Source organism: Kwoniella europaea, chromosome 2 (genome assembly GCF_036810445.1).
Source record: "Kwoniella europaea PYCC6329 chromosome 2, complete sequence".
In the NCBI taxonomy this organism is placed as follows: Eukaryota; Fungi; Basidiomycota; class Tremellomycetes; order Tremellales; family Cryptococcaceae; genus Kwoniella; species Kwoniella europaea.
This window is the reverse complement of record NC_089488.1, coordinates 2,546,197-2,558,924: the sequence shown is the minus strand read 5'-3', so window position 1 is coordinate 2,558,924 and position 12,728 is coordinate 2,546,197. Positions and strand designations below refer to the sequence as shown.

The following is a 12,728-nucleotide window of genomic DNA, read 5'->3' as shown; positions in this document are numbered from 1 at the left end:
CTAAAAACCTATTTACATGAGAATATCTTGATCTTATATGGGCTTTCTTCTTCTTTCGTGTTGTTCATATTGACTTGAAAGTCACTCATCGGTCACGATAAAATACGTTCCACTGATTCTTTCTCTACTATCGTATGCGTGCCTATGACATACTCAGCGAATCAATTTTAATCGAATCATAATTATCATCTTCTACCTTTTCTCCTATTCGTTGGGGGCTCTTCTTCGTCGTCGTCATCAGCTTCAGCCTCGTCATCCAGATACTGAGTTTCGGGTACTACACTCCTTCTTCTCGAGGATGAATCGACTCTCCATCCAGACTGATACCAACGAAACCAGAAAGGAACTATCAGCTCCACGCCTTGACCATTGATATCAAAATGATGATATCAGTGGGATGGGAGATCCGGGTCAACTCACAGGTCCAGCTCTTTCAATAAACCCACTTCCCCCTCCTTCGCCATCCCTTCCCTCCTCTTCTTCCAACTCATCTGTATCCCCATCTGTATCATCCTCATCCTCATCTCCATCTGCGCTACTTTTCCCTTTACCGTTCCTATTCGTGCTTCCTCTAGGTCTCTTTCTCTTATTTCTCAATCCCGTAAACTCATCTTCAGCTCTTGAGACTGCTTTCTCACCTATGGGCGACGGCTCATACTCTGAAAATTTGGATTTACATCCTGGACAACTTGGTCGGGGTAATTTGAGGATAGCAGAGTAACAGTAGGAATGGTAATGCGCATCGCCTAGTGGTCAAGTGATTTTGTACGTCAGCAAGATTCACATGAGATTGACAACGACATGTTCTCGTATATCTAGTAGTGTAAAAGTATACCACTTACATCCTTCCTTAGAGCAACACACACCCTGTATGGTAATGAACGTCAGCTATTCATGCAACGTTAAGTCAACGTGGCAAAGAAAATAGCTCACATCCAACATAACCCTCTTACAGTGTTTACAATTCTGCATATAATCTTCAAATTGCTGTTTCAAATAGGTCTCCAATTCCGATATAGCTCTTACACCTAAGGTATATCTACCTCGTCTATATCGAAAGTGATGATTCGTACAATCAGCACATATTATCCTTTTCAACTAATCCTATTCACATGATCGGAATTGTATAGTCAAATGGAAAGGGATACGGTGGCTCACTTTGATTTCGATAACCATCCTCTTGAGCATAATGAGTCTAGTAAAGTCTCGGCGACATGTCTAGCCATCGTTCCTTCCAATTCCCCTACGATCGTTGTGGCTTGACCGTGTGATATCGAATTGGCAGGATAAGATTCGATGATTTCCTTGACCTGGAAAGATGGGTGAGAATGTCAGCTGACCACTCGTCATATGGCGGTAGAAAGATGGGGCAATAGAAGGGAGAATATCCATCGAACAGATATACCATTGTGAATTGTTTGTGGAGAAAAGGGAAGAGGAACGAGAATGGTTTTTACTAAGTTTCCAGGGTGATGGTGGATATGAATAGAGGGGTAGATACTCACCACTCTACGATAGTAATCGATTTCTAACGGTGTATAATCCGTAGCCTGCAATGCAACTTCGGTAGGATCCGTGTTTCTCTATTCGTGAATTAACGACTGGTCATCAGCTCTGCATAACCTTGTCCTCCAGAAAATGGCTAGTGGTAGAAGAGCTGATGATTGCAGTCGTGACTCACTAGAACAACCCATGTTCTACCTTTCCCGGTTTGTTCCTGACCTAATACCACTTCCATACCCAGATCATGTAATATATCAGAAACGTCCGTGATGAATGTACGAAATCCTCGAATGGTAGTTTCGTGCAATGGTCGAAATGTATCATCATTTGCTATTCAAACAATTCCCATGTCACATTCGTTATGGGCCCTCTGGGTCGATATGAGAAACTAGTAGACTATATTTACCTTGACATGCCCCTACAGCCCTCTTGTACATCTCCAAAGCTACATCTTCCTTGATCGCTCTTCTAGATAACATCGATTGAATGAATAGACGATGGAGGTTGGTAGGGCGGACATGTCGATTTTGACTCATCTCGAAGTGACTCCTTCTCCTCGCCTGTGACGACGGAGTCTAAGTCTAGGTATGAAGATGAGCTTTGGTATGGTAAGCTTGTGATGAAGAGGAAAGATGAGAGTTTATTGACTTGATTTTTATCTTCATCTTGATGTACGCGTCTTAGCTTGTAACAGCTCATGTTCGACATCTATCTCATATCACGTGACTTGACTAGGTGTGCCTGAAAGAGCAGATTTCTGAAGAGCGAAAGAGCAAAAGATCTATCTATCTATATATGCTAGAGTATTTAACTGGACAAATATATTCCTATTTCATCGAGCTTACCATATCGCCTACACCCAATATGGTCGATGCTACTATAACCAAGCGACTTCACGTCGGTGGACTCACACCGGCAATCACCACACAACATATCAAAGAGAGATTCTCAAGTTTCGGAGTGGTCAGTGAGGTTGAGGAGTTGGGGGTTGATGCGTTAGGTGAGTTACAACAACATCATCCTACATCTGATCCCAGTCCCATGCCGCCTTTTCATTTTGCTCATAAGCCACTGCTATCTATATACTCATATACTGATTCTCACGGTGGTGATCTATTAGGCCAACCACGTCCATTCACCTTCCTCACTCTTTCCACAACCCCCCTCCAACTGAAGAAATGCCTCAACATTCTCTCCGGCTCATTCTGGCGAGGTACCCAACTACGTCTCGCGGAAGCCAAACCCAAGTACACAGAACGCTACGCGATCCCTACACCTACGGCCGAAGAGAAAAGAAAGGTGTTAGAGAAAAAGAGAAAAAGGGTAGAATCGAAAAGAGGTGAAGATGTTGGTAAATTATCGCAAGATTTTAGGTTGGTCAATTCTACCATAGCGAAAAAGAAGAAATTTTGGTTGGTTGATGAGGATGAAGAAGATGGAAGGATGGTTAGACCATTGACTATTAGACCTAGTCATCCGATTGGCAAGCCTTTGGTTGATAATAAAGTTAGTAAAACCCAGGAAGGGAAAAAGAGGGTTAGAGGACCTCCTGGGAGATTGCGAAGAAGAGTGATCAACCCTATTGCGTGGGGATCAATATATATTAAAGGAGACCAATTGGGTTCTATCACTGAAACTCAAAATGAAGATGAAGCAAATATACAGAAAGGTGAATGGGAATTTGAAGAGATTGATGATTCCGTTGTCGATGAAGAAGGGTTGGATGAAGATGGAAGAATGGTCGTTGGAATATGGAAAAAGAGAGATATGAATGGTGAGGTCATTGAAGAAAGTTTGGTGAGAAGTAAAAAAAGGAGAGTATCTATTGGAGAAGTTGATATATCGGAATATGGGTCGGAGGATCTCGGTGCTTTAGAAGGTGGAGAAGTAGATTCGCCATTATTTGGGAATAGGGATTTGCCAGCAAAAGGATCAGAATCACCTTTGTTCCCTTCACGACAGATCGACGACGTACATACAGACGAAGAAGAAAGAGGAGATAATGAAACTTTAGAGGATGGAAACGCGGTGGAAAGAGCATCATCACCACTTTTCCCTTTGAGAGTCCCAGATCAAGATGTAAAACAAAGTACGACAACGTCTTCACCATCATCTTCGGATATTGTAGATCAGCTTGAACAACAACCCTCCTCGCCTTTGTTCCCTACTCGAAGTATTGAAACTCCTAATGAGGAGAACGAAGCTCAACAACAACCTCCTTCACCTCTATTCCCTGTTCGAAACGAGGCAAGCACCGCTCAACAAGCCTCATCACCTCTTTTCCCTGCTCGTGCCCTCCAAAGCAGATCGCCATCCCCTCCTCCCCAGCGCAAACCCGCACTTACACTCCCTTCTCAGATCCTCACTTCAGCCCGAGCTGAACGAACCTCTGCTCTAGGTGTGCTCGGCAGCTTGTTAGGGGATGTATCGCCGCCTGCCAAGAAGGAGAAAGTGGTTTGGGAAGTATATCCTGAATCTGATGAAGATGATGAAGTGGAAGTGGGAAGAGGTCGAAGTAAATCCGCAGCCTCGGAAATTTCATCGGTGGCACAGGACAAGATCAGAGACGAGGTGATGGTGGATGAAGAACCGAATTTGAATCTGGACATACCTGTTGACGGGGAATCTTCGTCTGGTTCTACTAGCTCGAGTGGTAGTGGGTCATCAAGTGGTGATTTGGAGGAAGGTGAGGGGATGGATGTTGATCCTCCTGCTGGGAATGAGAAGGAGGAGGAAAGTTCAAGTGGGAGTGGAAGCAGGAGTGGGTCTAGCTCCAGTGGTAGTGGGAGTGGAGATGACGATGAAGATGAATCATCTGAATCTGGTTCAAGTTCAGACTCAGGTTCAGATAGTGAAGAAGATTCTGACTCTGAGTCCGACTCGGAAGACGAAGGCGAAGATAAAGCAACAGATAAACCATCTGTGCCAACCAAACCTTCAGGTCTCAAAGATATGTTCGCCCCTACTACTTCTACACCTTCGACACTGAATTTCGGTTCCACCTCAGCATCAGCGGGGTTCTCTCTTTTAGCCAATTTAGGTGACGATATAGAGTTGGACGAAGAGATGGATATACCATTACCTCCTGCGCAAGCCGACCATCCGACAGGGCACAAACAGGAGGAAGATGAATTACAACCTTTACCTCTGAACCAATCTTCTGGTAGGGGTAAAATCAAATTCGATCCTTCATCTAGTGACATCCCCTTATTCTTCACTCTCCCCACCGAGGCTGGACCAAGTGGAGGAGAAAGGAAAGGTGAATCTAGGAATTTATATAATGAATTACATATCGGTGTACCCCCTATCACACAACCTGAATACGAACATGGAGAAGGAGATGGAGAAGAAGAGATACCGAATGTACCTCTACCTGGATTTAGTAGACAGCCTGGAGAGAACGATGAGTCGATGAAGGCCAAATGGACGAATGAGAAGTTGGAATTGACGCAAGGGTGGAAGAAGAGGTTCAGGGAGGCTAAGAAATCTAAGAGGAGGAAGGGGGGTGAGGAGGTTGAATAGGTGGTCGGTGATCAGTATCGTCTTACCTTTGTACTGTATGCTATAGTGGAAGCGGACTCGGATGCACATACTCTTACCAGATTGATATTGATACTGATATTGTATATTTTACTGATGATCACGAGCGAGGAAGGAGCGGGGTCCTTTGGTAATGATATATGACAATTTCGCACGGATCACCAATCAAAAGATGAGTGAGATCCAGTCAACCAGTTATATACATATATATATACATTCTTCCTCGTCCATATTTCTACTTTTATCTTTTCATCTTCTCTCTTCTTTCTGTTTCTTTACCTTATACATTTGCTGCTGAAAGAGTTTCATTTCGATTCAACTCACTTACTTACCTACCTACCTACCTACTCATACACGAATCAATCACAGAAATCGGATATCGACCCATCATGTCCAGAAGAGGTTTATCGATGGAAGAGAAGAAGACGAAGAGTGAGTACAGTATTGGAGAAGATTACCTACTGTTCACTTCCTTCTTGACTCTGTCCACACCTCAAAGCTTGGTGAGGAGATATCATTTTACTGATGATGTTTGCGCTACATAGTGCTAGAGATATTCCACGAGACCGTGAGCTTCCATATTCTCCTTGGTGTTCGTATATTGAAGCTCTCGATATCGCAGGCAGAGTTTTATTCCCTCAAGGAACTGGAGAAGATCGCTCCTAGTAAGTACTCCTACCACTGTTAATGATATTGCTCACTCCGGACAAGCTGATGTCAGCTTCATACAGAATCGAAAGGGATAGGTCAGTGTTTTTGTCATTTCTCCTTCCTTCCCTTCCTCCCTTCTTTCGTCTCATGCAATGTAATGGAACGAAGCCCATATCTTCTTTGGACATTCGTATAGTGGTTCAAAGTGTCAAAGAAGTCCTGGATGATATAGTAAGCGATGGTTTAGTCCAAATGGATAAAATGTGAGTTCTCCCTACCCGACGTGCCAGATGATATGCTGATTGGACCCTTTGTCTGGTGCGATACAGTGGAACTGGTAACTGTACGTACACTATCTCAGCTTATTCCAGAATGTCTCAGAAGATGATAATCTAGCTGACGAACTTGGCAAAATCCATAGACTTCTGGTCACTACCCAGCGCCGCCGGTGCCACTGTAAGCTGATCCTTCACCAAACTTTAGCGAGGGGAAAGCTTATACTGTTTGCACGATGTAGAAACAAGCTCTCTCAAGCAAAAATCAAAAAGAGTTGGAATCGCTGAACGCTAAGATTGAAGAAGTCAATGCGGATATAGAAGAAGCTGAAAAAGGAAGGGAAGATACTGTGAGTGAAGTGTCTTCATGATCTCCGCCTTTCACAAGTTCGGTCATGATATTCCTCCTTGTTTGCTTGCACCTTTTATCTCGAAATCTCCTAAAAAGCGGGAGTCTCCTTTAGAACGGTGAATTGAAAAACTGACTTTACCGCATCCAGCCCGAAAGACGGAGACTCCTTTCAAGCCTCTCATCACTCCAAGAGACCTCGTCATCCCTCAAAGACGAGCTGTCGGCATTTGGAGCTGCCGATCCAATCAAGTATGAGAAGAAAGCTCAAGCTATTCAAGTGTGCAAGAATGCTGCTGTGCAATGGACTGGTATGTATCCCAATCGTCAAAAGCTGTATTATGGGAGGGTCAGTACCCACTTAGCTGACAACCTGAATATTGATTCGGTAGATAATACGATGACCCTGCTTAGTTATATCAGTGGACTGGGTAGTGATATCGAGCAGGTCAAAGCTCAATTAGGAATTGGTCAGTTTGATACATCGGTACAGCTAGGCAAAACTGACGAATCGATGGCTTCTTGCCTTGGTAGATGACGAGTGGGAAGATGTCAAGACTTGATTGACGCCAAGGTTTCAGCTGTTTGGACATCGATGGTACTGTATTGAAATCCCTCGTCATCCATCATACATACCGTACCAATTCTATTTCTGTTCGATAAAGTCTTATCGATGTGATTTCCCTCTTTTCTGCTTCTCGTGTCCCGGTTGATTAGATGTGATGGTATGTATATATCTCATGTATGTATATCGATCAGGATAGAGTTCGAGCACGATAATGATCTAACATCCCATTCCATAACATGATAACATGATCGATAAAAACATGAGGTAATGGAAAGTATCATCTAACATAGTTGAAATTGCAAGTTGTTTGTTTCTTCCCATCTATTTATCGTACACCAATCTCATCTCGAGAGTAACCGCTTCCATCGATTAAATGAACAATTCATTAGGTCTGAATAAAGCTGAGATCGATTCACTATACACCATCACAGGACAAACAGACAATAAACCATTAGCATTGGTACTAGACCTGTGTCGAAGAGATATCATTCAACTCACCCATTATGAGTTCTTCTTATACTTTCAGCAATGACCGGAGCGATATCGATGATATCAATCTTGTCATTGGTAGCTTTGATCCTATCAGTTTGATCAATCGAATTGGTAACTATCAACTTTTTGACTGGTAGATCACGTAGGTTTTCCATAGTAGTATCGGATAATAAACCTTACATGAAGGTAAAAAAAAATCATAAGCAAACGATTTTTAAACTCTATTGTGTGAATGGACCTTACCATGGGAGATCAACGCGTAAACTTCCTTAGCACCATTCTCCCTCAACACATCCGCAGCAAGTCTAACTGTATGACCCGTATCGATCATATCATCCAGCAAGATCGCCACTTTACCTCTCACATTACCAACTAACAATTCCATCTTTTCAACAAAATACGAATCGTTGTCTTCTGATGTTGAGCCCGAATCTGAACCTGTTGGTGTTGGTGGCACGGTAGGTAAAGTCATGGATGCTGCCATGTCCCGTTTACGTTTACGGTTGATTAGGGCGAAATCGAGATTCAAGTGATCGGCTAACGCTGTGGCTCTGTAAGTACAAAAGGAGAATTAGTCAGGTCACGTTATAATGGGATTTATTGTATTGGTTTAAGGATTGGATTTGTATCAATACATGATATTCGAAATATCGAAAACAATGACCCACCTCTTGGCACCACCCGCGTCAGGACTGACGATAATAGCGTTTCTCCAACCATCTACTTCCTGTTTGATATACTGAACCATACTAGGTTCGGAGAACAGGTTATCTACAGGTATATCGAAGAAGCCTTGGATCTGAGAGGCATGGAGGTCCATCGTTATGACGTGGTCGGCTCCTGCGACTGCCAAGAGGTTCGCTACGAGTCTGCAAGTACAATCCATAAGATGATCAGTTCTTAGTAAGAGTCGCCTGCAGGCATGAAGTTTTGTACAACTCACTTGGCTGTGATGGGAGCTCTCGATTTATCTTTCTTATCTTGTCGAGCGTAGGGATAACAGGGGATGACAGCTGTGATTCGTTTCGACGAAGCTGTCTTACAAGCTGTGTTGGGGTGAACATATTAGCAAGACATTATTCTTCTTCTTCTTCTTCTTTCAGACACGAACAAACGGGTATTCGGACGATATGATGGATTGAAAGGGAAAGTGATCATTGGAATGTGGGTGTAAGTCGAAACTTGACTTACCGGAAATCATAATTAACAGTTCCATCAGATGATCATTGATATCGGGTGGAGAAGGAGACTGAAGTATGAAAACGTCTTCGTCTCTGACCGACGAATGGATCTGAACGGATGTTTCTAATGATAAGAATTTGGATACGTGGCATGGTGTTAAGGGGATACCGAGGCTGTTGGGTTAAAGTTGATGTGAAGTGAAGTGGTCGTGCGAGTGAAGCGATGGTATAATGGATATGCATAGATACAAATGATTATCAGCAGGCAATCCATCTCCATCATACTTCACTAAAGTTTGATCTAACTCGTAGGTCAGATGGAAAGAGTATGACTTACCGAGCTGCTACGGCTTCTGCCAATCTTGGGTGAGAGTTACCTATAACATCAATTGACATAGGTCAGCTGCAACTCCATTACCTGCTTATCTATCCACCTGATATAGTTCATGCTTACCCGTAAGTAGCTTGATGGAGTTTCCAGTCTGGTGCATCTTGTTCAAGAGTGATGATCTTCCAGACGAATGCAAAGAAAGGAATGTTGAAATAGCAGGTGAGGTAGGGTGGGGCTTGCTTAGTTTGACGTAAGCTTTTGGTTTTGGATGTCTTTCGAGTCGTTCGTCTAATTAAAGAGTATTCTCTGGAGTGGATGATGTTGAGTGAGCTCTTGGCTTCTTGGTGGGAGTGGGATGAGGTTGCTTGGCTATATATGAACCATTTGGACTGTAGTAGTCTATGTAAGGGATAGTCGAATGAAAACCAGGTTTTTACAATCCTCCCTACGTATCAGTATGATGGCACTAGAACCAAGAGATGCCTCTTTACCGAAAAAAATCTCAAATTATCTCGCACTCGCACTTTTCGGTTAGTCCGGCGGAAGGCGCCGACACGAAGCTGCTTCTCTCTGGGTAATCTAATCGTTATCAGTCGCATGAGGTGTTCTAATCCACGTCACGGTACAGAGTCTACAAAAGATGGAGGACGTTCCAAGTGACTTTTTCAATGCTACCACAGTGAGCTTGTCACTTCTTCGATTCTATTTGATCTCGATACTAGAGCTACCGCATCAGCTGAAGTACAAGCAGATACAAAATGGCAGCGACTCAATATGCTTGTGAGCTGCTCTCTTCTCTTGTGACAACTTGCATTCTCCGCGGATGAAATCTCTGGCTAACACGCTCCATTTTTCATGATCAGTCCGAGCACAGAAAACTGCTGGTATAGCAGATGGACCCTCGTGGGAGGTGTCAAGTAGGATACCTACGTGAGTGGTGCTGTTCAGATACTTGCCAGGTCAGATCCCAACCGTATATAGCTGACCATCCAACCCTACATTTCCAGCGACACCACCGCTGCGCGATGTTACGCCCATTCTCTTGATGGCGAATGGTTTGCATATGCCGAAGGGTCAAAGTGAGTGCTTCCGATCACCAGCCTGCTTGATAGTCATACGATCATCATAAGCTGATCAAGATATTCAGGGTTCATGTATTGCCCTCTTCTTCCACTTCGACCACATCGACAATCACCATCAACCAGCCCAATGTGCTAGCTCTCAGCTTCTCACCTCTGTCCACAAATTTGTTCACCTTCGAGAGACCTGTGAAGCAGGATAACGGGGAAATGCACAGGAATGTTAAGGCCTGGGACGTCAAGACAGGTGAAGAAGTCAATGGGTGGCATTCTAAGAATATGGATGGATGGTGAGTAGCAGCACATATACGTGCATCGCCTAGGAGATAGCTGATTTAACTATACATGATAAAGGGAACCGATAATCACCTCTGACGAATCTCATCTGATTCGACCTCAAGCTTCCGACATCTCCATCTTTTCGCCTCCTCTATCGTCCAAACCGATCGTCCGAGTTCGCGTAGAAGGTGTAAAAGGATTATACCTCTCTTCTCCAACAAGTTTAGCTCAAGGTGTAACTTCCTCTAAACCAATTCACCCATATCAAGAACCAGCTGTGGCTATTTGGATTGGAGAGAAGAAAGGTGCTCCAGCTTCTGTATCTTTATATCCTCTTTCGAGCTTATTGGGAAAGGCTGTGAATGCGCAGAATGGAGATGCCAATGGGAACGGAGAGGCGAAGACGGAAACTAGGGATTTACCTAATACGATGGCTCGAAAGGCTTTTTATAAGGCTGATAAATTACAGGTCAAATGGAATAACGCTGGAACCCAGGTATGTATACTTGCTATGAGATGATGAGCGACTAATATGCTGATGGAAAAATAACCTTTCTAGGCTTTATTCTTGGCTCAATCGGATGTTGATGCGACTGGGAAATCATACTACGGAGAAACCAATCTGTACCTTATCAGCTTGGACGGATCTTTTGATGGTTTGGTAGATCTAGATAAAGAAGGTCCGATATACGATTTCACATGGTCACCTAACTCGAGAGAATTCGTCGTCTGTTATGGATGTGAGTGATTCGCCGTCAATTAGCTACCGATTCTTCATGGGTTCGTAAAGAATGTAGCTGATATGAAATATTCAATTGATAGACATGCCCGCCAGAGTACAGCTATTTGACATGAAAGCTAAACCCGTCCATTCGTTCGGTTCTCAACATCGTAATTTCCTTTTATACCAACCTCAAGGTAGGTTACTGTTATCTGCCGGTTTCGGAAATCTGGCTGGAGGTGTGGATATTTGGGATGTCAGTACGAGAAATAAAGTTGCGGAATTTAAGTGAGTTAGGATTTTACGTTTCACGCTACCATTTTACATTCTTTGCCAAGTATTGGACTTATACTGACTTAGTTGTTTTCTCCGAATAGAGCATCTAACTCGTCTCATTGTGAATTCTCACCCTGCGGTCAATACATCCTTACAGCCACCCTTTCACCTCGTCTGAGAGTAGATAACGGTGTGAGGATCTGGTGGTGTGGTGGTCAAATATTGCATATCCAACCTGTTGAAGAGCTCTACCAAGCTTCCTTCTCACCTCGTCTGGTAAAAGATATCCAACCTTTCCCACCTGTTGTTCCCAAGGCCCCTGAACCTAATGAGAGTGTCGCGAAGTACGGTAAAAAGGGGGATACGGTGAATGGCGGTGAGTTATGTCGAATCCATTTGGACAAACATTGATGGGCCATTTGTTGATTTTGTATCTTGCTTAGCCGAGTCTAAACCTGCTGGAGCCTACCGACCTCCTGGAGCTAGAGGAACCGTCGCATCGGACATATACTCTCGAAGGGATGACGATAAACCTTCTGGATCAGGTGCTTCTTCCCCTACACCCATGTTCAGAGGTGGGAAACCCGCTGGAAGGTATATACCTGGTGCTCCTATTCCAGGTTCAGTCCCCAAGGAAGCCCCTGCGGAAGATAAGAAGAAGAGAACGAGGAAGAGAGGGAAAGGTGAGAATGGAGCGACCAACGAGGAGAAAGAGAAGGTGGAGAAAGTTACAGAGGAATTGGCGAAAGTTGAAGTGAAGGATGAGGACAATAAGGAAGATGTAGGGGACGATTCGAATGCTAAGAAGATTAGGAATCTGACTAAGAAAGTGAGTTGAAAGTAACATCTTCCCAGATCTTTATATGACTGATCATGCTTGTTCTGCACTCTAGCTCAAAGCGATCGAAGAGTTGAAAACCAGATTAGCGAACGGTGAAGTATTGGAGAGAACTCAAGTAAAGAAGATCGAATCTGAGAATCAAGTTAGAGATGAAATTGCATCGTTGGGTGGTAGTGCCTAAAGCTAATACAAAAAAAAGAGAGGAATCTATACGGAACAAATCGGATGGATCTAGAAGAAGGTAGAGAGGTAGATATAGGTATAGGTTGGTAGAAGCTCATAACTCATATACTTCATAACATACAGTATTTCCTCATTCGTCTGCCATCTCCATCTCATCATCTTCCTTTCGAGCAGTGTCTTGTATTCAACATGAAAGCATTGATATTGATGCATTGCATATTCCTCTAATACTCATGCTATCCGTGCAAGTAAGCTCATTGAATCGTACTGCAAGTGTGAACTATCTTGGATGAGTTGGGCGTAGTGTAGTATATGTATATGAACACTAGTCGATTCTTGCTAATGCGAGTGAGGAGACGTCATTCATTCGGGTTACTGGTTTCCGAATGGCGCTCTTGTCATGTTTACAACTTCAAAAGGAACCTATGAATGAGACATATGATTTGTATATGTATATGC

The 12,728-nt window shown here is 43.5% G+C and overlaps 5 protein-coding genes across 5 annotated transcripts; 3 read left to right on the top strand and 2 right to left on the bottom strand.

Annotated features, from left to right (window-relative positions):
- Window positions 1-185: 185 nt before the first annotated feature.
- Window positions 186-2,039, bottom strand: V865_007304 (uncharacterized protein; the record flags this gene model as incomplete). The annotated part of the gene is made up of 8 exons (XM_066231052.1): window positions 186-320; window positions 421-746; window positions 843-867; window positions 934-1,048; window positions 1,159-1,310; window positions 1,506-1,583; window positions 1,682-1,833; window positions 1,910-2,039. The coding sequence occupies 8 exons, from the start codon at window positions 2,037-2,039 to the stop codon at window positions 186-188; spliced, it is 1,113 nt and encodes a 370-aa protein (XP_066087149.1).
- Window positions 2,040-2,367: 328 nt separating this feature from the next.
- V865_007303 (uncharacterized protein) lies at window positions 2,368-5,025 on the top strand (the record flags this gene model as incomplete). The annotated part of the gene is made up of 2 exons (XM_066231051.1): window positions 2,368-2,503; window positions 2,624-5,025. The coding sequence occupies 2 exons, from the start codon at window positions 2,368-2,370 to the stop codon at window positions 5,023-5,025; spliced, it is 2,538 nt and encodes an 845-aa protein (XP_066087148.1).
- Window positions 5,026-5,432: 407 nt separating this feature from the next.
- V865_007302 (uncharacterized protein) lies at window positions 5,433-6,881 on the top strand (the record flags this gene model as incomplete). The annotated part of the gene is made up of 10 exons (XM_066231050.1): window positions 5,433-5,475; window positions 5,589-5,611; window positions 5,666-5,708; window positions 5,891-5,957; window positions 6,024-6,037; window positions 6,116-6,150; window positions 6,212-6,319; window positions 6,470-6,629; window positions 6,711-6,788; window positions 6,853-6,881. 10 exons carry the CDS (start codon window positions 5,433-5,435, stop codon window positions 6,879-6,881), a joined length of 600 nt encoding a protein of 199 aa, XP_066087147.1.
- A 374-nt stretch (window positions 6,882-7,255) lies between these two features.
- V865_007301 (uncharacterized protein) lies at window positions 7,256-9,050 on the bottom strand (the record flags this gene model as incomplete). The annotated part of the gene is made up of 8 exons (XM_066231049.1): window positions 7,256-7,301; window positions 7,385-7,553; window positions 7,622-7,929; window positions 8,047-8,247; window positions 8,322-8,424; window positions 8,570-8,733; window positions 8,897-8,936; window positions 9,014-9,050. 8 exons carry the CDS (start codon window positions 9,048-9,050, stop codon window positions 7,256-7,258), a joined length of 1,068 nt encoding a protein of 355 aa, XP_066087146.1.
- Window positions 9,051-9,648: 598 nt separating this feature from the next.
- V865_007300 (uncharacterized protein) lies at window positions 9,649-12,267 on the top strand (the record flags this gene model as incomplete). Its single annotated transcript, XM_066231048.1, has 12 exons — window positions 9,649-9,670; window positions 9,754-9,820; window positions 9,898-9,969; window positions 10,038-10,259; window positions 10,324-10,436; window positions 10,482-10,606; window positions 10,652-10,744; window positions 10,808-10,988; window positions 11,071-11,257; window positions 11,347-11,621; window positions 11,689-12,074; window positions 12,139-12,267. The coding sequence occupies 12 exons, from the start codon at window positions 9,649-9,651 to the stop codon at window positions 12,265-12,267; spliced, it is 1,872 nt and encodes a 623-aa protein (XP_066087145.1).
- Window positions 12,268-12,728: the final 461 nt, after the last annotated feature.